Source organism: Leucopleurus acutus (genome assembly GCF_964270905.1).
Source record: "Leucopleurus acutus genome assembly, chromosome: 5".
NCBI lineage: Eukaryota > Metazoa > Chordata > Mammalia > Artiodactyla > Delphinidae > Leucopleurus > Leucopleurus acutus.
The window spans coordinates 25,603,889-25,630,808 of NC_139147.1; the positions used below are offsets into that span (position 1 = coordinate 25,603,889).

Here is a 26,920-nt window from a genome sequence, read left to right on the forward strand (position 1 = left end):
TCTTCTTAATCTTTACTTAAGTGCAGGAATTCCCAGAGGCCCTTTAGAGCAGAACTAGACTTGTAGATTATCCATTTCCACTAAAACTCAGCAACTTCATAGAAAACTGAACAGGCAAACGATCATATTCTTAAGGGCAAACTAAATATTATGATAAACAATCTTAGCAATGTAAGACAATTATAGTTTATTTATCACTTACGTTATAGTCCAAGAAAGATGGCAAGAGGCTGTGTTCTGCAGACACTCAGCATGCCGGTTCCTCCACCATCCCTTCTGTGCCAAGTTCTCCCCTGGATCCTTTGCAACCTGCTGAGAGACAATGGAAAAATGTTATAGAAGATGTTTTTAGAAATCATATCTGGAGATAAACACAATCACTTTCACTATAGTTTATTAACCAGACTCTGTCACGTGACCCATTTTAGGATATGCAGTCTAGTCATGTACCTAGAAAGGGACTGAATAAGGGTATGGCAAATATACAACAATCTCTGCCACCAGGGTCATCACTCAGCTTTTTGGAAATTTATGAACCCCATTGTACAGCCCAAAGCTATTGATATCTTCCCCCCAAATATGTAGTGAGTGGACATGAAGAATTACTAAAGTGTCACCAGCTTTGCAAATAGGTTTTACAAATTCTAAAACCAGTCTTGTTTTTTTCCCTTTTTCACTCTATCTTTTTTTGCTCCCTCCTGTTTGTTGTGAAGTGCTGTTGCAAACGTGATCTATATTCTAATTTTAAAAACACTGGACATGACAAAATTCTTTTAACTTTCTGTTTCTTCTTTCATTTAAAATTTCTCTCTCTCTCTCTCTCTCTCTCTCTCTCTCTCTCTCTCTCACACACACACACACACACACACACACACACACACACATCCTGCTTTTCAACGAATGAGTGATGTCACCCTGATAGCTCTATATATTGCTGTATTAGGCTAATATTAGGTATTGCCTGGCTTTGAATCAACCCTTGTAAGCTGGAAGAACTTATGTTAGTTAACTTACCCGTTCTGTACCTCAGCTTCCCCACCTAAAACGTCATAAATTTGTGGTGAAGGGGACATTAACACTTATATAATGACCTTAGAGCAATGCTGGCACATAATAAACATTCCACCAATGCTAACAGTTGTATTTTAGGGCTGGTAGGATTGATTGTTCTTTCTTACTGTGTTCCTAAGTGTCATAGTTTAAATATAAACTACTTATAATAGTGGTGGATTTTCTTGCACTACCTATACTCTTGGAGCCCACATGTTTCTTGACAAACTGTGACTAAAAAGCTCCATATATCACTTAAAATACAAGCAGACACTATTCTTACTTTTATGGTCATTTAAGCTAAGGGATTTTCTCATTTATTCGGTGTGGTTTGTGATGCACAGAGAGTTAAGAGTGAAGAAGGAGATTTTTTTTTTACAACTAGAAAATTATTTAGCTCTGCATTAAACAGACATATATTTTACTGTTTATATTCAAATCATACAAATTAGCCTTAATTGTCCTTTCTGCTCCAGCAAGTATTACATGTAAGGTGATTCAGTTCTCTCAACAAGTCACAATTTTGTCTCTTTAATTTCCTGAAGTCTATGATATTGGGTTATTATCTTTTCTGTTTTTAATTTTTTTCCCTTGGGAATTGAGCTATAATAATCCAATGCATAATCCAATGCAATTAATTCCTAGGACATTATTCTTAAATGGACTTTGTCTTAAAATTTATTTACCTTTCTTTACGCCTCTACCTTATATGCCTTTTAAAAATATACACCAAAAGTAGCAAAAAGCCAACCAAAATGTGGTATTTTTATCAAGATTTCTATGTGCTTTTCAATTTCTTTCTTCTGTTCATATAAAATGTTTGATGTCATATAATAGCTTGTGTTTTATAACTTGGCAGAATTACTGTGTAATGTTACAGTGGGTTTTTCCATTTATCAATTTAGGATTAGCTTATTCTGCACTCAGATTCCAACGGCAGCAATTTAATTATGATAAATTTCCTTGGTTTCCCTGCCCTCTATCAACACTTCTAACATATGAGGAATAAACAAAATACCAAAAGAAAAAGGACATATTCCAGGAGTCATTATTTTAGAATTTTGGTGTCAACAGTAGTAAGAATATAGAAAATAACCTAAGAAAAGCTAAAGATTGTGAAAATCAAATCAGTTTTATTTTTAATGCATACTATACATAGCAAGTATAAAATAAAAAGCTACAAATTATGACTCCTCTTTCATGCTTTCAAGATTTTAATCTAGTAGGAAATGACTCAGATATAAATTGAGATGTAAGAGCAGTACATGAAATAAATGTGCTACAAGAATTAAAAGAGGAAAATGAGTTGTCATGGGAGAGAAAAACACACTCAGGAATATTGAATGAAAATACTGAGCTAGATTGTGAGTCCATACAAAAGGAGCAAAAGTGATGAAGGTTAAAAGTTGTGTGCAGTAGATTGAATGGAAGGATCTCTTCAGACCCCTTTCACCATATGTATCATTTTCCTGGCCATTTTCTGATCATTTTCAGGAAAACATATCACTAGTGCACATAGAGGAAGTTCACCCTAGCTCCAATTTAATGGGGAAAATAAAGCAAAAATTAGTAGTTGCTTCTTTAAATTGGAAGTTTACAATTAAGGTGTATTTATTTTCTTACAAATATAAAAGAATATACTAAAAATGCAACTTAACTATGGGTATTTAGAAATAGAATGATTTTCTAAAGGATCTATAATGGGTTGTGTAAGAGTATTTGAAAATAGCTAATAGATTTAAAACACGAAATCTGATCTATTTCCATTCGATCATTTTAGTTTTGTGAAATGGCCTCGTATAGATTTAATCATGAGTAGTCTATGAAGGTTCGTTAGGCAATTTGAATCCCATTTCATTTGAGAAACCCTTCCAAGATTGTTTTGTCTAATATTAATTGCCATTTTTTCACAGCCACAGCTTGTGATGGAAGATTTTTGTTGACTGGATCTCCTGGGTCCTTCGAAGCTGCCCATTATCCAAAGTCTTCTAATCCAAGTGCTGTTTGTCGGTGGATTATACGGTAATATACCATCTTCTATTCCATGTTCTTAAGTCATAAAGTCTTTCTCTGATGCAGTTAGTCTTACCATATTTAGTAATGTATTTATTTTTTGGACAATTTTTTTCATTAACTACGAAGCAAAGCCTTCCCAACTGATATCCTGTCCAAGAAATTTCTCTCTCATTCTTAACCTTTTAAAAAGGAATTTTGCCCTATGAACAATAAATGGGGCCATCTCATTGGGTTTTGTAGAAAGTTTTTTTTTTCCATATAGTTGGCACAAATCAAATGCTGCCAAAATTAACAACATGCCTGTATGTCTCTGTATTGCAAGAAACTGTATTTCACTTAGCTGCATCTTAGCTACAGAGTAGTTCCTTTCTCATTATGCTTGCATCCATGTGAAATCTCCGATGGTGTGATTTGGTCATGGCAGATCAAGAGCTGGGAAACCCATTATACTCATCCTTTGTGTTGTATCTTGAATAACACTTAGTTCATTTACTATATATTTGACCTCCAAGTCTTAATTCAATTGATGAATCCAATCATTATGATGATCAAAATAATCAAACTGCTGATAGCTTGTCTACTTTAATATTTGCCTAAACGTTTTTCACAGAGGAGTAGTACCTAATGTTTCTCTCAGATATTTCAAGGTAAAGATCATTTGTACTAGAATAAATATAAGGAGCTCTGAAATAAACTCATTACAATTGTTTTAAAAGTACAAGATTTCTCACAGCCTTAAATAAGTTAAGATGCAAGTAAATTTCCCCCAAAATATACAGTTGACCCTTGACAACAGAAGGCTTAGGGGTGCCAATAGCCCATGCAGTCAAAATCCCCATATAACATTACAGTTGGCCCTCTGTTCTATGGTTCCCCAGGGTTTGTGTAGTATGCATTTATTGAAAAAATCCACATATGAGTGGCTCCACATACTTCAAGCCAGTATTGTTCAAGAGTCAACTGTATATATGTATTTTCTATTAAGCCATTGAACATTTTTCCCCACAGAGCATTCAGCATAAGTGCTCTGTGGAATTCATTTTGAGAAATGCATTCTAGTTCGTTCATTTTTCTTAACAGCTGGATGAGGTTATGCTTTCCCAATCTGACCTACTATATATTTATTTTAATCATTGTGATAACTCACTAGAAAATGGGGAATCAATATAACAGCTGGTTAGAGAAGGCTAAAAGACAGAGCTTTGGGTTCTTGCCAAACAAATGATAGGAAATGGCCCCATAAAGACTCACAAGAGTTGTTTTCCTGAGTAGACATATTCCAGAGATGAGATGAGGTATGAAGGGAAGATTGTTCTAAGCACATTTACTTGGCATTATTCAGGAAACCAAGAACATCTTGTTCTGCTTAAATAATTTCTATTTTGGAGCTCAGCCTCATGTAAGTCATGTGATATAACTAAGAGCACTATTTCCTTTTTTTCATGCTCTAAAGAACATGTTACTTGTGTTCCAAAGATAAGATTTTGTATTTAAAATGGCAGTTCTAGGTAATTCTTGTCAAGTGAAAACTTAAAAATTTAGAGGACATCATTTCTAATATAATCACATCATATTTAAAGAGAAGTATTTATAAATGGCTATTAGCATTGTTCATAAAAAAATGAAAAATATTCAATTCTTTACCTAAAATGCCAGCAGAAAATCTTAGAAAAATCTTAAATTACTTCCTTTGAAAATTGAAAGAAAATGAATTCTAACTGATCTACATTCTTAACTACACAGTGATTTCTTCATGTGATCTTTGAAATTTTATTAATACTAAATAATGATAATTTAATTGTTCAACTCACTTCTTAGTAGAGCTAGGTCAAAACTACAGGGAGGTCTTATAAGCAGATCACAATAAACTTTTGCTATAATAGTACATAATATCATTTATGTAATAATCACACTGTTAATTAAAGATTTGTATGGTTCTATTCTTTTTACTTCTTTTTCCATCACTTAATTTTTAAAACTATTTTAAGAAATCCGCCATTAATCTAGGGATGATTTTTAAAACCTATAGAATCTAAAATAAATAAATACTGTACTTCATGATAAAATTATGATTTAAAATTATATAAATAATCTAAGTGTATTTTCTTTTCAAAACTGATTACTACATTAGAGATGCATTAGACCTGATGGTTTGTTTTTCCTAATGGTGATCAAAATGGGGTTAAGACAATAATGTTTCCTACAAGCTTGGAAGACCAAATAACTAGTGGAGAAATGGTTAAGATGCAGTTAAGCTATATTTTGGGATTATATTAAGACCACATGCAGCAGAGTGTCAGTGATGGAGAATGTGAGCACTGGAGACTGTCGGCATGGGTTTCAAATCTGGCTTCTTCAGATTCAAGATATGTGATCTCAGAAAAATAACTAAATCTCTTAGACAAAATTTCTACATCTATAGAGTTCAATATCTCTAACTACAGGGGTCAAAGTCATTATGAAAAGTAATATTGAATGTAAAACACTTAGCACTCTATTATATGCTCAGTAAAAATGGGCTCTAAAAAGAGCAGCTATTGATACAAAAATGTAAAATATAAAAATTACATTTAGAATATTATCCTTTCCTTCAAAAATTCAGAAGGTAACTGTGGTTAATATTATAAAAACATCAGATATGATATTCTACAATTAATCTCACTTTTATAAATGCCTTTGTTTTATTGCAAATAAGTTGGCTTTTCTGAAACAGAAGAAAGTAGAAAACAGTATGCACTCATTTCTCTCCTCTACCTGTCTACTTTGAAAAAGTAAACAGCTTCTGAACACAAAGTTTCCTAGGAAGCTCCTCTTGCATCCTTTAGTTTCTTGAAAACAACATCACTTGTTAAAAAAACAAACAAAACAAGCAAACAACAACAACCAAAAAAACCTCACTGTTTTCTTGCCTGGAGACACCAAAACTTTCATTAAAATAAGAGAAACCATCCCTGAAGGCAGCTTATTTCTTCTTCCTTTGTCTTCTTCAGTTTTGATGCTGGATTTCCTAAAGTTCGCACTAGCAGGCTCACTTTCCACATGGCTGAAGAGACCTAACGGAGGTAGAATTTTTTTAAACAGCTGCCATCATCTGCTTCTCTCTCCTTCTCTCAGTCTGCTCTGGGAGTATCTCCTGCTCCCTCGTGTTGATCTCCTTCCACCCCTGTCAACCTCCTGTGGTTACTAAATACATCTGAGGGTAGCCCATGAGCATGGCATCTTCTGCATCTGCCTATCTTCCTCCAGTGGCCCTCAAACCTGAGAGCACATCACAATCACTCCTGGAGTATTTAAAAATGTACATCCCCAAATCCATTCCAGAACCATGGAATCTGAAATCCAGGGTTGAGGTCCCTGTGTCAATATTTTTTAAAACCAACCCACCATTGTTCTAACCTCACCTTCCTGACAACAAACACTGGTCATATCCAAAAACCTGGGTTACTGCTTACATGTCTTTTAATCCTCCCCTGCTAGTCACTGCCATTGCAATGTTGTCAACCACACTCCTTGAAGACTAAACCTTAGCCCTGCCTCCAGCCCCTCATCAGGGATCTAATATGTTTGCCAAACCTCAGGTCTTGCCCCAAATGGACATTTCCCAACCATGAAACTTAGAGTTTCAAAATTAACTACATTTGTGATGAATGTCCCCAGTTTACCAACTGATCAAAGTACTACTGATAACTTACCGAAAATCCAAACTTGTCATGCCCCTGGGCAGGAGCCATGATTCAATCAGCAGCCTCCAGAGACAGCCTCTGAAGCCAAGTATCTTCTCAGTCTTCTTCTTGGCTTTGGAGACTAGATCTCTCCCTATTATCCACACTTTCAATATTCAACAAGCTTCAACATTATCTATGCTCTGCTTTAATTGTTTGGCCTTCCTCCTTTTTGCAGAGTTCAGGGGAACCTTGTACCTCCAAAACACTAAAGAATTATTCACATTTCTGATCCTACACTTCAGTGAGACAGTAGAGTTATAAATAGGCATTGCCCTGGACACCTTTTCCCCAAACTGAAAATTAAAATTTGAACATTTTTCCCCACAGAGCATTCAGCATAAGGTAGATAAGCCATTGGCAACTTGATTATTTTGATCATCATAATGATTGGATTGGTCAACAAAATTGAGAGCTTGGAGGTCAAATATATAGCAACTGATCCAAATTTTATTCAAGATTTAGCACAAAGGGTGTATATACAGGGTGTTCTCAGCTTTTAATCTGCTGTGACTAAATCACATCATAGGAGATTTTCATACAGATGTTGGCATAATGAGATAGGAATTATTCTGTAGCCAAGAAGCCTCAGCTTTTGTTCCCCCACAGATATGTTGATTTAACAGTGAAATGTGAACCAAAAGTCATTTATGGGAATTCCAGAATTCAGTTAAGAAGTTGAATACCCCAGGTGAACACAAAGCCAAGGACAGCTGCACTGAAATGGACAAGAAGATCAAGTTTATTTTACCCTCCATCAACTCCTTCCCCAACACAGCACAGCTCAGCACAAGTCTTGACTCACTACTTCTTCCTTGGAAGGAAAAAGAAGGATGAAACATGCATCCAGTGTCCCAGCTTTTCCAAGAGCTGCCTAAGGGACTAGTTTCTGTCTCACCTCATATGGATAAGTGATGGAACTGGTATTGTTTGGATGCCTGAGAGATACTGAGAACAAAGAGAAGTGGATACAGCTTGCTATGGCCAGCAAGGCTTGATACAATTGGGAGAAAGTGTGCAATTCAAGGCTTCTCCCTAAGGATGGAAAGAAAGAAGTGCAGCATGCTTCCAACATTCTGTTTCAAGAGCTTCCCCAGCAACGGGTATATGTCTTGCATGAATGAGGAGCTGATAAGCCAGCACAATTTGCATGGACTGTGGCTGCAGAGAACAAGGTATAGTTGGGTGACATGCTGTGGTAGGACCAGAGAATATGCAGCGCCACATACAGACACCAGAGAGAGCAAAAAATTAGACACCACTCAAAAAGAAACTTGCAAGGTTCTAATTGCTCTTGAACAGTCAATGGATCTCATACTAAATCAAAAAGGAAATTAGAAAATGTCTTGAAGCAAATGAAAAACAACAACAACAGCAACATACCAAATCTTATGGGATAGAGAAAAAGAAATGCTAAGTGGAATAACCTAGAAGAAAAGGATAAATCCCTAGAAACTTACAATCTACTAACACTGAATCATAAAGAAATACAAAATCTGAACAGACCATTTCCTAGTAAGAAGATTGAGTCAGTAACCAAAGACCTCCCAACAAAAAAACCATGACCCACTGGTTTTACTGGTGAATTCTACCAAATATTTAAAGATGAGTTAATACTAATCTTTTTCAGACTCTTCCAAAAATTGGAAAAGAAGGAACACTCACTTTGATACCAAAGCCAGACAAAGTCACCACAAGAAAAGAAAACTACAGTCCTGATAATATACCCCTGATAATATAAATGTACAAATCCTTAAGCAAAATACTAGCAAACCAAATTCGATGGAAAATTAAAAGGATTATACACCATCACCAAGTGAGATTCATCTCTGGGATGCAAGGATGTTTCAATATATAAAAATCAATCAACTTGATACACCACATTAACAGAATGAAGGCTAAAAATCACAGGATCTTCTCAACAGATTCAGAAAAAGCTTTTGACAAAATTCAACACCCTTTCATGATAAAAAACACTAAGCAAAATAAGGATAGAAGGAAATTACCTAAATCTAATAAAGCTCATACAAGAAAAGTTCAGAGTAAATATCATACTCAATGATGAAAACGTAAAGGCTTTTCCTCTAAGATCAGGAAAAAAACAAGGATGCCCCCTCTCACCACTCTTATTCAACTTAATACTGGAAGTCCTAGCCAGAGCAATTAAGCAAGAAAAAAAAATACAATATATCCAAACAAGAAAGGAAGAAGTAAAATTATCGGTTCACAGGTGGCAAGATCTTATATATAGAAAACCATAAATTCCACAAAAAAACCTGTTGGAAATAATAAAATAATTCAACAAAGTTACAGGATACAAAATCCACATAGAAAGATCACTTGCGTTTCTATACACTAATCATCCAGAAATGAAATTAAGAAAACAGTCCCATTTACAATAGCAGTAAAAAGAATAAAGTACTTAGGAATAAACTTAATCAAGGAGGTAAAAGACACAGTGAAAATAATAAAACATTACTGACTGAATTTAAAGACAAATAAATGGAAAGACATCTCATGTTCATGGATTTGAAGACAATATTGTTAAAATATAATAATGTAATATAATAATGTCCATACTACTGAGCATGATCTATAGATTCATCACAATCTCTATCAAAATCCCAATGATTTTAAAAGAAAAAAAGAATCCTAAAATTCATATGGAACCACAAAGGACGCCAAATAGCCAAAACAATCTTGAGAAAGAGAACAAAGCCTCATACTTCCTGATTTCAAAATATATTACAAAGCTACAGTAATCAGTACCAGTATAGTACCAGCATGAAAATAGACATACAGACCAATGAAACAGAATAGAGAGGTCACAAATAAGCCCACACATATATGGTCAAATTATCTTTGACAAGGATGTCAAAACTACACAATGGGAAAACAATATAGTCTCTTCAACAAAGGGTGTTGGTAAAATTAGATATTCAGATGCAGAACAAAATTGGACCTTTACCTTACACCATACACAAGAAATAAACTCAAAATGAATTAAAGGCTTAAACATAAGACCTGAAATCATAAAGCTCCTAGAAGAAAACATAAAAGGAAAGCTTCATAACATTGGTCTTCACAATGATTTCCTGGATTTGAAAACAAAAGCACAGGCAGCAAAAGCAAAAATCAACAACTGGCAATATATCTCATTAAAAACCTTCTATACAGCAAAGGAAAAAACAGTAAACAACAGAATGAAAAGGCAACCTAAGGAATGGAAGCAAATATTTGCAAGCCATATATCTAATTAGGGTTAATATCCAACATATATAAGGAGCTCCTACAAAACTCAATAGCAAAATAAACCAAATAAAAAGTGGTCAAAAGACTCAAATAGATATTGCTCAAAAAAAAAAAGGCATACAAATGGCTAAAGGGCATCGCTCAACATAGTAATCATCAGGGAAATGCAAATCAAAATCATAATGGCCATTACCAAAAAAACAGAACATTATAAATGTTGGTGAGAATGTGGGGAAATTGGAACCCTTGTGTGCTGTTGGATGGAATGCAAAATGGTGTAGATAGTACGGAAAACAGTATGAAGCCTCCCTAAAGGCATAAGAAATAGAACCACCATATGATCTAGCAATCCAATTTCTTGGTATTTATCCCAAAGAATTGAAGTCAAGATCTCTAAAAGATACACACTCCTATGTTCATTGCAGCATTATTCACAATAGCTAAGAGGTGGAAACAAACTAAATGTTCATTGACAGATGAATAGATAAAGAAAATGTGGTGTATACATACAGTGGAATATTATTCTGTCATTAAAAGAAGGAAATCCTATCATAGGCAACAACATGGTTGCACCTTGACAACATTATGCTAAATGAAATAAGCCAGTCATAGGAGGACAAATCCTGCATGATTTCACTTATATGAAACATCTAAAGTATTCAAACTCAGAGAGTCAAAAAGTATAATGGTTGTCAGAGGCTGGGAGAGAAAAAATGGGGAGTTACTCTTCAGTGGGTATAGAGTTTCAGTCATGCAAGTTGAAAGAGTTCAAGAGAGCTGCAGTATAATATTGTGCTTATAGTTAAAAATACTGTTCCATACATTTAAAAATTGTTAAGAGAGTCTATCATGTTACATATTCTTTATCACAATTAGAAATATACATTCAAATTCTAGAATACATTGAGTTGTGCCAACTGTTAAGAGTGTAATAGTCTATTTTTTGCTTTTAATTTAGTGTAAACCAAGGACTTTCCATTCAACTGAACGTTGATTATATTAATACATATTATACAGATGTATTAAATATTTATGAAGGTGTGGGTTCAAGCAAGATTTTAAGAGGTAAGTTAAAACAAATATACAGTCCATTATCAAAATGAAAATATGTGGAAAACTTTTTGGAGTGATGTGCTTTCCCTTTGATTTTTTTTTTTTTTGAGGTTGTATGTCTGGTTTTATTTTCTTCCAGATATGTAGCAATATGATTTGTGAAATAACCCATTCTCTTATTGAAGCGAGTTGTTTGTTTATTTGTTTGTTTGTTTATTGGAGTGTAATTGCTTTACAATGTTGTGTTAGTTTCTGCTGTACAACGAAGTGAATCAGCTATATGTATGGATATATCCCCTCCTTCTTGGACCTCCCTCCCATCCACCACCATCCCACCCATCTAGGTGATCACAGAGCACTGAGCTGAGCTCCTTGTGCTATACTGATGGTTCCCACTAGCTATCTATTTTACACATGGTAGTGTATTTATGTCAAACCTAATCTCCCAATTCATCCTGCCCTCTCCTTCCCCCACCCCCCATGTGCACACATCTGTTCTCTACATCTGTGTCTCTATTCCTGTCTTGGAAATAAGTTCATCTGTACTATTTTTTTAGATTCCACATATATGCATTAATATATGATATTTATTTTTCTCTTTCTGACTTACTTCACTCTGTATGACAGACTGTAAGTCCATCCACATCTCTGCAAATGACCTAATTTTGTTCCTTTATATGGCTGAGTAATATTCCACTGTATATATGTACCACATCTTCTTTATCCATTCATCTGTTGATGGGCACATTTAGGTTGTTTCCATGACCTGGCTATTGCAAGTAGTGCTGCAATGAACACTAGGGTCCATGTGTCTTTTCGAATTATGGTTTTCTCCAGGTATATGCCCAGTAGTGGGATTGCTGGGTCATATGGTAGCTCTATTTTTAGTTTTTTAAGGAACCTCCATATTATTCTCCACAGTGGCTGTATCAATTTACATTCCCACAAACAGTGTAAGAGGGCTCCCTTTTCTCCACACCCTCTACAGCATTTATTGTTTGTAGATTTTTTGATGATGGCCATTCTGACCACTGGGAGTTGATACTTCATTGTAGTTTTGATTTGCATTTCTCTAATATTTAGTGATGCTGAGCATCTTTTCATGTGCCTCTTGACAATCTGTATGTCTTCTTTGGAGAAATGTCTACTTAGGTCTTACACCCATTTTTTGATTTTGAACTGAATATGAGCTTGTACTTTAAGTTACTGAAAGGAAAAAGAAAAACTGGTCCTGATTATAAAAATTAATAATTTAGTGCTCTGTGTAATCAAACTTCTTAGTAATAAATGATGTACTGTTTCACATGATTCTCTTCTAATTGATGTTTTACAAATCATGTGGAATTCTACTATACTGTAAGTATAGTAGAATTGCTCCCCATTCAGCAAAATTCAAACAAACCCTAAAAACAGCTATTTTTCTTCAACAATGAATCTCTTCTTTTTCTATTTTTATTATGCACTCTGCTTCTCAGTCTCTTGAAGGACTATTACTAATAAAGTTGGTAAAACAATGAGTAGATCAGGATGTAGTCTCACTAAATGGAAGGTGTGGATGGTATTGTTATTATGTAGCCATTTGTCATTATGGACATAGACACCAGTGGGAACTGAGAAAGGGCAGGGAACGCTCTAATAATACATGTGTGACTACCCCACTTTATTCCATCTGGTCCCCAAATGAATAGACCTATTCATGGTATCCAACAAAAGTAGGAGTGAAATTCCAGGAGGAAATAAAATAAGGATGAAGAAAAGAATGTGGCAGCGGAGTCCAGGGAATAACTAGTTTTCCTCACACATTTGAGGAATAGTCAATAGTCATCTTAGCAGAGCTAAGGTTACAAGTGACATCTCTTATTAACATGTATATAAAGCTGTATTTATTTTAATAATTTTGGATTTTAAATTGCACTTGTGAATAATGAAAAGTAGATCCTATTGAATAAATGTTTTGATTGACTTATTGATTTGAGAAATATTTAAGCATATGATAATAATAAGAACTTTTTATTGGGTGCTTTTAATATGACACACATCATACTGAGTACTCTTTGTGGATATCCTTATTTAATATTTTCAATAAATCTACAAAGTATGCATTACAGGAGAAGAAAATGAGATCTAAGAAGTTAAATGACCACAAGTCCACAAAGCTAGTTAGTGTTGGAGATAGAAATCAGACCCAGACCCTCCGACTTCAAACACAATGCATTTATTCCTTGTGTTTTAAAAGCCCCAAGTACAAGTATAATCATGAGTATACACAAAACAGATGAACTCATGGTAAATCACATTTGGCTTAAATAAATGGACCAGCCATTTCATAATCTACTTATTTCTGTAGTTGATAAATCTAGCTCCTTAAAATTATGTCAACATAAATATTTACATAGGTGGACAAATAAGCCAGTTCATATAAATTTCTCCAAGGGCTAATGTGATATTAATAATAAATTTTAGCATACTTTGATCACTTGCAATATGCAAAGTAGTGTTCTCAGCACTTTAACTCAAAAAAAAAAAATTCTCCCCTGAACCATATTACACAGGTGCTATTAGAATCTTTATTTTACAGATAAAAACTAAATTCATAGAGGTTAACTTCCCAAAAATGATAGGTGTATATTACCCTCATGTTCTCTTCTCTTCAGATACCGTTTGCCTGAACGCTATTTTTACTTATTTTCACATGCTTAGATCATCAGAAATACATAACTAAATCTTAGAATCATTATATATAGTGATGTCAATAATGCACAGATAATTATCATAAAAATGCAATAAACTAAATATACAAATAGAAAATAGAAAAAAATCTAAGAAAATGAATTTAAATTATAACAAATAGGTAGTTGTTTAATTTTTAAGGTCTTTTTGAAATATAAATGTATTTCAAAGTTTTTTAAATTAAATATTTTAATTTAACTTGAAAAAATATGAGAAATGGCATTAGCTGTTAAAATTGCTTTTAAAGTTTAAAATAATACCTTTTTTAAAGATATGTAAAAATGTCTTACCTCCAGCATCTAGCCCATGCCTGATATATTGTAAAAGTTTAGTATTTGTTGATTTAAATTTAAACCAGCAGGTTTATATATCATGGTATTATAGTAGTTAATTAATGGAGATCAGTAGCATTTCTTATAACTCTACAGTTATTTTGTTTTGTAACAATGCTGATACTTTCACTCGATTCAAAATCCCATCTTTTTTTCTAAATATTTTAGCAAGTTTTTTATTGTGAGAAATGTGTACACAATTACTTTTATTAAATTACAATTCAGAATAAAGATAATTATCTTTATCACGTGGAAAATATATAGATATTTTAATTAAATCAAGGAAAATAAGATTATGTAAAGGAATTATAAGAAAATAAAAGTATCCGGTACCATAGAATAGTTCTTATATACTTGATTAGGGGTGAGTTAGTATGAACAAATTTTAAAGGCATTTTTCAGTCATTTTTATATACAGTCATGATGTAAAAGTTCTCTGGATAGATTCACAGGATAGTAGTCAAAAATGTTTTCTTTAAACTGTAGTGATGAAGGTAAAATATTCAATTCATTGGTGGTAATAATTAACAGTACTGGGTATGGAATTGGTAGAAGATGATAAATATGCTCCATTAATGCTTTATTCAAAAAATACATAGATATATTTATGTATCCTCAAAGAAAGACAACAGAAACAGCCTGTATGAGCACGCTGAAACCGATTTCAAGTTGACAAGCCAGGAAAATGCATTTCTGTGTGTGTAGTTGTTACACCATTCTTTATATCCGAAGTGCTTAGCTCTTCTTCTGTTCCCAAAGGACTATTAATAACATATCCCCAATATTGGAGCTTAGCAGTTTAAGGACATGTTTTTAAAACTGAATCACACAAAAGTGGGCATAGATATAGATGAAGTTATATAATAAACATAGTGGATCTTCCTGGATTGTCAACTTATCCTACAACAAAAATAATCGTATTGTGGACACGGAATTAAATAATATATACAAACATTTTTCACAGTAAAACATTTTTATTAAAATTTGTGCTTTTATTAGAACACTTTCATGTAGTGTTAGAAGTACCCATTCATTCACTTCTGTTGATAGGGGTATGTTATATGGGAAAGTTTAACAAGCACTGGCTTAAGGTGTTGGACTTCCCAGAGGCTCTTGAAGATTCCTCAGTGATAGTCCCTGGAAAAATTAAGAACTACTTCCTCAGTACTCCTATGGCATTTCTCTCATATCTATCAATTCCAAAGTAATTTTTTTATAATTCATTAACCTGAACTTTTCTAATAGGCTAAGAGGGGAACTTGGTTATTTCTTCTCCAGCATTTAGCACCATACCAAATTTATAGTGAGCACTCAATAAAATGTGTTGTCTATATTAGAAATCCTTTATAACACACAAAGAAGCTAATCTAACTGCAGAATTTCTTCTCTTATGAATAGGATAAAATAAATAGTTTTGAGCTAGATCTGTTGAATTATACTCTATGGAAAGTCTGTTATCCTTGCCCATTGCCCTCATCTCAAATTCCCCTGAATTTTAATTATGCTTCCCAGCTTTCCTCTTTTGCAAAACTTATTCACCAGAGCCTTTGTTGTTAGAAGACAAATGAGTTAATTCACACAAGTGTGGCTGCTTGGCAACTTTAATATCCATAGCAATATTGTTTTTTAGTAAAAGGCACTGGATTTTCTTAAGGAATTATTGCTTAAAACTTTCTTGTGTCAGGTAGAGAAAAATCCAGGCTTTAGAAATTATTAGGAAATTGTTTTTTTCTTTCAACTCCTGCCCTGACTCTTTTATGACTCTTTTATGTAGGCAAGCTCTATTGCTATATTTACTAACATCTTAATTCATGCATCCAAAAATTGATTAAAAGTTTCCCATGCTCTGACACAATGGCAGAGGCTCAGAAAGCGTTAAGTGTAGTCTCTGCGTTTTCAGGGCTTACAATCCAGTTGAGCAGATCAAGGAATAATAGCTAGCATTCACTGAGCACTTACTATATACCAGTCACTCTATCATGTGGAAATTACTTATTTACTCCTTATCACAAATGTTTATGGAAGGTGTTATACCACAACAGAGGAAACTGAAGCACTGAGAAGTCTCATAAGATGTGGAGCCAGAAATGAATCTCATGCTGACTCTGGAGCCTCTGTTTTTAACCACTGTCTTCTACTACCTTTGTGGATGCATAAGATAATATTCTCTCCACTGCATCTGTGGCTCTGGGACTCTTTCTAGTCACAACTTTAAGAATGTGATAAAAGATTTACAAAGCCTCAATAGATGCAAATGTTCTACGCCATTTCTAGAAATTTATGTGTAATTCTGAAGCGTATTAATGAATCTCAGGACATAAACCCCAGACTAACTAGACTAGTACAATAACATTAGACAACATGGGAATCCAACACATCACAACCATGAAGGGTGCCATTGAACCAGTAGCCACATTCAGATCCTACCAGAAGCCATGGCCCCCCCAAAACTCCATTGCTATAGAAAAGAAAGAAAGAAAGAGAGGCAGATAGGTTTGAAGCAAAGTTTCTAGAATATTCACATGCCTTTAAGCAACTAGACATTTATGGACTACAAAGATTTTAAATATGACAACCATTTGGGTTACACAGTTACATATGCTTGTAGAAGGAATCTAAATAACCAATGTAGTCCTTCATGAGAAAATACTGAAAGAATGAAATACAACTTTATTGCAGAAAAGAGTAAGATATAAATCAATGCTTATTCATGGTTTTCTTTCCATTAGATTTTCCTGAAATTATCATGCATGTAATCACATTTTTTCACTAATTTCTACATAATAAGCACAGAATTTTTCAGTAGTTTATGAAAGCATCTTTCTTCAGAACTCAATAATTAATAGTGGTGCTTTGTCTTCAATCTGCAAGTGAGATACCTTTCATAAACTTGAATCTGATACCCAGCTCAAACTGTCGAACTAAAATGCGAAGCCATTGCTTCCTATCCTTTTTTTTTCATTATCACTCCCACTAAGAAACTTTTAGACCTTTTTCTCCCCTAATTGTTCCCCATGAAATTTTAATATTTCAGATATTCTCTATACCTGTTTATGTACTGTACGGCTATCTTGGGTTTTATAAATTTAAAAACTAAGAATTTTTCTGTCCCTGAATACAAATTTTTACCACATAGGAGGCAATATCACCCCCTTTGAGAATGTATGTGCTAAATAATAAATTTCTATAAAAGCAAATTTTATATAACAATGCTTTTTTTGGTAAATCACCATGTGAGTACTTCTTATTTCTCAAGCACTATATTAACCCTTGAAAATAAAAAGGCTAGAAAGTTAATATCTTTTGTAGCTAGAATTAAAATGGAAAAGATATAAGATCAATATCTGTAGAAACAATCCTTAAATTGTCTAGGATTATTTTGAGGTCCTACAGCTATATGGGTAGAAAGCTAAAGAAATACCCTTATTTCTACTATTGTGATTGAGTTTAGCCTCTGTTAGTGTGGCATGGGAAAAACCTGATAGAATCAAACTCATGTTTTGTTTTATAACTGTTTAACTTGTATGTTTCTTAGATTAATTTTTTCCGTAAAAGAATGGATCTTTTTTTATATGGGTTTACAGCATATCTAACTAACAATTAAAAATGAAAATATAGTTTATCAAACCACAAATATATGTAATAATTTGAAACATTATTATTATAGGACAAGAGGTATTTATTTAAAATAAATTAATTATAGGACTAATGCTTTTAGTTAACAGTAGGATCAGATAAAAAGATTGATAGATCAATTGATAGATCAATAGATCGATTGATGAATGGATAGATGGATGGATGGACAGATCAATAGATAAGTGAATAGATATATATGTATCTATAACAGTCATTCATTTTCTTTTGTAGCTTCTCTCTGGTCAAATAATCCTGGCACAATTAGGATTTTTTCCAATCAAGTTACTGCCACTTTTCTTATACAATCTGTTGAAAATGATTATATTGGCTTTAATGCAACATACACTGCATTTAACAGCAAAGTGCTTAATAGTAAGTATTGTTTATTCCTTAGCCTTTGAATCTTCAGGTGCTTTAATACTGTAATGGAATTTTAAAAGTAGCAGGACCTAATATTTTAGAACAGGGTCACTATCTGTTTCATTATGCAGGTTCTTTAATGAGTATCTCTTATGTATACCTTTCTCCATTTGATACTTGCAAAGAAATGAGAAATTAGAAAACAGCTCACATTCTTCAAAACAATCAAATAACCAATTTGAGAAAAATTATAAATCAATAGGAAAATTAAACTTTTATATACTGCAGGTATTCAAAGCTTAAGAAATTAGCATAAAACTAATTCTGAGAATGTTCCACATCAACCTAATTTTGACCAGAGTATTAAATTTAGTAAATAAATAGGGGGAGAAAAAAATTTGGGACAAAGTTTATGTGGGTAAGCCAACAGAGGTAAGATGTAAAAATTAAAGAACAATAAGAACAAGATGCTTGTCTTTGCTGAAGCCCTAATGGGGTATAGGAAACATAAGAACACAGTTGGCAACAAAATGATGTGGGTTTTTTTTTAACTAAATGGAATTAAACAGTTAAAATGAATTTAAAAAATGATTTTGTGCATGCCACTTAATTATAAACTGTGTGAGTTTACATTATTTTCAATTCAATCTATTATAATTAGTCATATTGTTGACTACATTTGAAATATTTTATTATTTTTTAATTTACAGATTATGAGAAAATCAACTGTAATTTTGAAGATGGCTTTTGTTTCTGGATCCAGGATCTAAATGATGACAATGAGTGGGAAAGGATTCAGGGAAACACCTTTCCTCCCTCTACTGGTCCAAATTTTGACCACACTTTTGGCAATGATTCAGGTATAATTCATATTTAATTCATAAACTAAAAGAAAAGTGTCATGCGCTGTTCTATAGTTCCGGACGTGCAGGCCCAGCGGCCACTGCCCACAGGCCCAGCTGCTCCACGACATGTGGGATCTTCCCGGACCGGGGCACGAACCCGTGTCCCCTGCATCAGCAGGCGGACTCTCAACCACTGCACCACCAGGGAAGCCCCAGATTTTCTTTTTTTTTGATCATGGACTAATAAATGAATTTAAATGAAAATGGTAATCAAGTAGGCAAGTAAGAGTATTTCAAGAAATATATTTTTTACCCTATATATTCATGAAATGTTGAAAAGTACACAGAGGCCATTAGAGACAAAGAGACTTGGGTTGTCACCCTAGATTTGCCACTTATTATTAACTAAGGGGACTTGTGGGAGGTAAATAACTGTTCTGAACTTTGGTCTACTATGCCTTAATTTCCATTTTCTGATTGTTCATTGCTAGTGTATAGAAATGCAATTGATTTTATATGTTGGTCTTGTACCCTGCAGCCTTGCTGAAACTGTTTATTAACTCTATTAGTTTTTTAAGAATTCTTTAGAATTTTCAATAGATCAAGATCATACCATTTTGAAATACAGATAAAAAGGCAGGTTTACTTCTTCTGATAAGCTTTCTTAGTCTGTCAGGGCTTCCATAACTAAATACCACAGACTGGTTATCCTAAACAATCAATATTTATTTTTCAAAGTTCTGGAGACTAGAAGTCTGAGGTCAGGGTGCAAGCATGGTATGGTTCCGATGAGAGCCCTCCTTTGGTTCACGGACACCAGCCTCCTTAATGTATCCTCACATAACAGAGAGAGAGAACATAAGAGAGAGCTCTCTCCTGTCTCTTCTTATCACTTATATTTACACCATCATGAGGCCTCCACATTCATGACCTAATTATATCCCAAAGGACCTATCTCCAATATCATCACATTGGGGTTTAGGATTTCAATGTATGGGGTCGGGGGGGACAACCATTCAGTCCATAGCAGAAAAACTATGGAAGAGCTGATTCTAAAGCATGGTCCCAAGGGAAAAGTGGTGTTTTTGTAGGTATATTTTTCACGTGAGTGGGATATTAGAAATGGATTTCAGGTGGAGACATTAACATTGAGACAATAAAATTTTAGAAGACCAGAACTTATTGAGAATTATCAGGAGATAAGGAATTCATAGTGAGAAGACCAACCACGTAACCCTTGGAAACATGTATTCATAATACTAAATACAATCTAATTACAAATCTAGAAGTAATATGGATCTTACAAAGTAAGGAAAAGGACAGAATAGAAATTCATGCATTTAGATAATTTTCTTAGACAAAATCTATCCTATAGTATCTCTTTTTACCAATGAGAATTCAATTCAATTCAAAGAAGACATATTAAAACCTCTCTCTAACCAGGTATGGTTCTAGGCATTGAGGACACAGATCACACATCACCATTTCTACAATCTTTCTGGAGCCTCCAAGTTAAAATCTTCCTTTCCGTTAAACATCAAAGCACCTCTTTTGTTTTTCCTATCACATGGCCTTATATCTGCTTACTTATTTGTTTCTTTCCAACACAGTGTTCTCTTCAGGAACAAGAACCTTGTCTTTTTCATCTTTGAATTGCTAGTGTATTCTCAGTGCCTGAATCTAACATGTAAAATTATTTTTAAATATATGGATGAATGTCTATAACTTTTATTCAGTAAGTCATTTCTAAATAAGTGATTGACTACATGAAATTGCGTATAACATAATAATAGCTTGAGCACATATGCATTGTAATTTATTATTATAGCCCCTTATATTACAAATATCAATATCCTTGTTTTTATAACCTGAAAAGTAAATGGCTTGAGTTAATGTCAATTGTGAATGACATTTAGTAAGGGTACATTAAAAAGTTATTTTTTTCATGGTAGAAATGTATCTGAGTAATCCTGATTCCTTAGAAAATACATCCTCAGAATAATAAAATACAGTTCATCATACTACTTCAAATTGAAAGTATTTCTTAATAAAATGTGCCTAATTTTAATCTATTTCCCTACGAAATCATTGAAAGTTCCTCTCAGTGTGTTTATTCACTCCTTTATTTAAGAAGTAATTTTTGAACCCAGGCCTTATTCAAGGCCTCAGAATGTATCTGTGAATATAAAAAAGATTTTCTGCTCTCGTGGAACACATATTTTAGCAAAGAAAAACAGAAAATAAGCAATATGCATGACAAGTCATTACATTTTGGGGGTCTGTTTAATGTGAATGAGTACTCTGGGAAAATACAGAGCTTAGTAAGATCAGTGAGGAGGACAGGTGTTGAGGTGCTTTTGCAATTAAAATAGAGTCATCAGTTCGGATCTCATTGAAACAGTAAGTGACATTTGAATCAAAACTTCCAAGGAATGGAAGGAATTAGCCATATAGATTATTCCAGACAGAGGAAACAAGCAGAGTAAAGGCTCTAAAGGGAGCGTGCCTGACGTGCTTGAAGAAAGGCCAGGAAACCAGCATGGCTGAAATGGAATCAATAGGGACAGTAAGGCCTAGATAATAACAGGTCTTCCACGGCTTTGGCTTTTTCCCCAGTGAAATTAGGAACTATTGAAGTTTAAGTGTAGGAATGAGAGAATTCACACTGGCTGGTAGAATATTTTATGGCAGGTCAAGGTGTTGTCAGAGAGACCAGTGAAAGTCTATCACCTAATCCAGAAAAGAGGCCATGGGACTCTCAGATATGGTGAGAAGAGGTCAGATTCTGGATATAATCTGAAAGTAAAGTTAACAGGATCCTGCTAAACTAGTTACTAGTGTGGACCTATAGACAAAAAATGTGCACTGCATAGATGGCCAATCTCATTAGACCTACATGTTTAATACTGAAAATTATGACACGTATCATCTCATACATAATTTTTCTCTTTTGAATAAGTGATTTCCAGAACCTGATCCTCTATGGATAAATTAGTAATCTCCACAGCTGAAGATTAACCCCAAGTGATAATCACCCAACCCTCTAAAGAATCCTGACCTAAAACAGTCAAATAATTTGACCAATTTTTTTCCTTAACTTTAATAAAAAAAAAATGTCTCTACCACACTTGGACAAGGGTAGTTAGAGGAAAGTGCAGAAAGCATTTATATCTACTGACTATGGCAGATAGCTTTTACGTAGCTGAAATCTTTGATGTTCAACTTATCATTTTCTCCTTTTATGTCATCATAATAAGAGATAAAAATAATTCCACTGATATTTGAACACTATAAGTACGTTCAGGAGAAAAATGGTTTCAGCTTGCCAACAGATTAAATAACGAAAGAAATAAAATGAAACTGACCAAAGTGAAAGAGGTTGAATGTCAGGTAGAGGTTTTAAATAGTTGGGTTGGAAATGGAGTCTCAGGAGAAAGTCGTGTAGCAGGAGTTATTTAAAATGAGATGAGTTAGAGCAGTTCAGAGCCCACCAGAGGCAGCACTGTAATGAGAATGGATGAGAGGCCTTAATAGGTCCTTTCCAACTCTCATACCAGTGATTTCATAACCTACCGGTCATTCCCCCACAAGGGGCATTTTTCTTCCAGCCTGCTTTTTTATGTGTCAGAACATTCTGCCTCTGAGATGGAAGGGAATTAAATCTCTCCCGCTGTTCCTCTTACCCACGAAGGTTTTTTTGGCTTTTTACCTTCACTTTAAATGACAGGAAAGTCTATATGAAACAGATAAACTTTGAATTAACATTGCTTTAGGGAAGAACATCCAAGTCCCTTAACTTTCTGAGTCCTTCTGAAGAAGTTTCTCCTAGTGGAGCACCAGCTCCTGAATCTCTGTTTTTTCAATGCTCAGTTTCTCTGTACTTCTCAGAAACAAAGGGAATTGGCGGAGACGGTGGCCCTGATACAGGGCAGCATCTTGGGATGCTCAGCAGTGGCCTGTTTTTTCAGAACGTTCAGGGAAAATGAGGTTAGTAACATGTGAAAACTTAAGAAATGGAAGAGTCACAAAAGAGTTAGTGGAGCCAAAGAAAACATTTTTTATTGGCCTTTCTTGGTGAAATCATAATTTTTCTAACACCTGGGGGCTAGCATAGTGTAGTAGTAAAGATCATTAAAATAGAGACCCTGATATCATAGCTAGGTTTAAATTTGAGCTCTGCCATTTAGACAAGTTATCTATCTACTATCTCAGTTCCTTCATCTGGAAAGTGGGTCAATGATAATAGAACCTGACTTTGGAGGCATGTTATGAACATTAAATTAGTATGTTGGAAAAAAAACTTAGGAAAATACCTGGCATATGAAAAATGCTTTATAAATGTTAGGTATTATAACTATTTTCTTTTCATGCCACAGATGTATTCAACAGAAACAAATTGGCTGTGATATTGTTCTAAATACTATTGTTCAATTTTCAAAAGTATATTAAGTCTTTTGGATAAGTCTTTTACTTAGCTTATAACCTTATTCTAAAATAAGTAGAATTTTAGTGTTTCAAAGTAAAATTGTCCTTATTTCCTTATCTTTCCTGTGATGTTGAATTTCAGAAAATAATATTGATAGAATCTGACTGAATTTGCACCATTCTCCAATCTAAACCTTTCAATATTTATCTACCAGATTCAATTAACTTTATATGCACCCATAAACTCACAAAGTGCTTTATATAAGCTTATTTTCTTCTTGAGAGGGACCTCCAAGTTTCCAGAAGATCCTGCCATCTCTGCAGTTTCTGCTGTCTCTACATCAGCATCAGCACATGCCCAGCACTTCTTTTTATTTGGGCTGTTGGAGGCAGAGGTTAGGTTCAGTTCATAGAGAAATAAGCAGAAAAAGGGATAGGTAGAAGTTGTAAGAGAAACCTTATGGCTCACAGAGAAGGCTCACTGAATGCTTAAATTACAAAATGTTCTGGGTTTGAAGCTGACTCTGCGATTAATTCCAAGAGCTCTCAAAGATATTTCAAGAAAGCTGATGGAGACGCAAGAGAGAGGAGATATGGGAACATATGTATATGTATAACTGATTCACTTTGTTATAAAGCAGAAACTAACACATTATTGTAAAGCAATTATACTCCAATAAAGATGTAAAAAAAAAAGGAATTATCATTTAACCATATAATTCCCCATATGGTTATGGAAAATATCTATTTAATCATTTATTTTGTGCAGTACTTTAATAAATTAAAAAAGCCAGTCGAATTAGTGTAACAAGAACATATTAAACAGTATTCAGCTAATCCATATAGAGAATTCAAAAATGTACCTTGTCTTTCTTTTTGCCAAATTTCTAGTAAGTTTTAAAAGTCACATGTAAACATAAATACAATACACAACGGAATACACTAAGTGACATCAGGGAAGTACAAGTGCAACTGAGAATTCCAAAGGAGGGGTTATATCTAGTTGGAAAGACCAAGAAGCGTTTTCTGAAGGAGATGTTAATTTGATTTAAATGACCTCAAAAAATTTGTAGGATATTGACAGGTACAATTGTAAGGAAAATTAAAAGGACAGGAAAACAGAAACAAAGACCCCAAGAGTTATAAAATTTCTCGGTGATGGAAAAATTAAAATAATCTAGTTTTGTAGAAGTGCTGCATGTCAATATTAATACATGAATTATAAGAACTATGGCTAGAAAAGGATAGTGAAGTCAAAGCACAGAGGCCTCAAACATCACAGTGAATTTGTTGGTTTAGTAGGAAACAAAGAGATGGTGAAAAATGTTGAATAGGGACAGATTAGATTGTACAGAAGGAAGCATTATTTAACAACGATGTAAGTGATGAAGAATTCTCATGGGGAGTCAGAGTACTACGAGACACACTTGGAAAAAGATAGTGACTATGATGGGATGACTTAAGTCTTAGTCCCAAATTTTATGATGTTCCTACTCCTCCACCTGGTGAAATACTCCAGCAGAAATATTGTGTGGACTTCTAGTTTCCATACTCTGAGTTGGTTCTGAGTAGAACCAACTGGATGTACAACTATTGAGAATTTATCAGATGAAGAATCAAACTGAAATTGCGCCATATTAAAATCATTGAAGGGAAAAAGGACCGATAATCTTGAGAAGACCAAGAGAGTCATTATAGTGGCCTTTACATATTTGTAGAGCTACCATAAATTCATCTTGTCCTAATGAGCCCAGGAGGCAAAATTGGAAATAATAGGTGCACAATAACTTATTCTTAAAAATGAAATGAATTTTCTAATCATGTTGAAATGGAATGGGCTGCCTTGAAATGCAATGATTCCTGCTGCATTTGATATATGTTAAACAGACATCAAGTGACCCCCATAGGCAAAATGTTGTGGATGAAATTTAAGGACAGTGGGTAGTTGGACTAAGTAAATTTTTATGTCAACTATAATTCTCTACTTTTGAAATTCATAATTTTATGAAGAATTTCCTTCCTTTTCTAATCTGTTAACTAAAGAATTTAGCTTATTTCATAGGAATAATAATTTATCATTTTATTTTATTCAAAAATGCACAATTCTATCTGATATTTAGTGTATTGTGTTTTTTTAATTTATTTATGCAAAATTCATAAGGTATTACAGTCCACATAATTAATTTTTTATCTGAACCATGATACAAAGCTCATAACATCACGATACCTTAATTGGACGGAAAACCCCAAGTTTATTACTGTTTAATGGGTAAACAGTAAATTCAAAATATTTCTAATTATAACTAATTGATTGTGAACATGGCCAAACATAAATAGGAGCATGATGTGTGTTTAAGTTATATAATTGCTGCTAACTAGAAATATTTCTGAATAGCGTAGCCATTTCAGTACTTATTCATGGCATTCAGTGGCATTTTAATTATTTCCTCTAAAATTATACTCTAAGCAACTCAAAAGGGACTTGGAGTTGGACATTTAGAGAGTCGATTCTGGAATATGTCTTCTGTATCTATACTACTTTTTATTGGGTTGAATAATTGAACACTAACTACATGGCTAAAATAAGTACTCATGAAATATCACAGCACTATACAAAGTGTGAGTAGTATGTTAATACTATAAAATATTAAATACACATTCATTTCTATTTTACCTTTTGTAATCTAAATCCAATGATGTGCATATATTACATTTAGTAAGATATTTGATGATGATTTCACCTTGATAAAATACTCATTCTGAATAATTTTTGCCTCATTGATCTAAATATGCATTGATATATCTATTGGCAGTTCTACTAGCATTTTTCTTTGTGTCTTGTCCTTACTCCACATGCTATAAATAAACAGGTCTGAATTTTATACATAGCATTGACTATAAAAATTTCTATATAAAACGTTTGTGTTTCAAAGGTTACCATCAGAAAATTTTTAAAATAACCCACAGAATGGGATAAACTATTAGAAAGTTTTATGTTTTGATCAAATATTTGAAAATCATATTCCCTGGTGAGGGAATTTTATCCAGAATATAGAAAGAACTCTCAAAACTCAATAATAGAGACAAATAATGGCCAAAGGATTTGAACACTTCTCCAAAGAAGATATATGAATGGCCAATGACATAAAAGGATTCTGAACATCATTAAATTAAACATCATTAAATTAGTCATTAGGTACATACAAATCAAAACTACAATTTGTTACTTTTCACATCTACTAAGATGGCTATAATCAAAAAAACAGACAATAACAAGGGTTACCTCATATTCATATACTACTGGTGGGAATGTAAAATGGTGTGGTCACTCTGGAAAACAGTCTTGTAGTTCCTTGAAAGGTTAAACATAGAGTTTAACATTATTAATACAGTTAAATACATGACCCTGCAATTCTAATCCCCAGTACATACTCAAGAGAAATGAAAATGAGCATCTTCATAAAAACAAGTTGATAGCAGCATTACTCAAAATATCCAG

The 26,920-nt window shown here is 33.7% G+C and overlaps 1 protein-coding gene across 3 annotated transcripts in view; it reads left to right on the top strand.

The window, feature by feature from the left end:
- Positions 1–26,920, top strand: part of TMPRSS15 (transmembrane serine protease 15) — a gene marked incomplete at both ends in the record, with an annotated part of 138,186 nt that overhangs the window by 31,756 nt on the left and 79,510 nt on the right. For all 3 annotated transcript variants that reach the window (XM_082838999.1, XM_082839000.1, XM_082839001.1), the window contains 4 exons: positions 2,964–3,072; positions 10,999–11,105; positions 18,023–18,163; positions 18,862–19,011. In XM_082838999.1, coding sequence (XP_082695125.1) covers positions 2,964–3,072; positions 10,999–11,105; positions 18,023–18,163; positions 18,862–19,011 — 507 coding nt within the window. The remainder of the gene's footprint in view (positions 1–2,963; positions 3,073–10,998; positions 11,106–18,022; positions 18,164–18,861; positions 19,012–26,920) is intronic.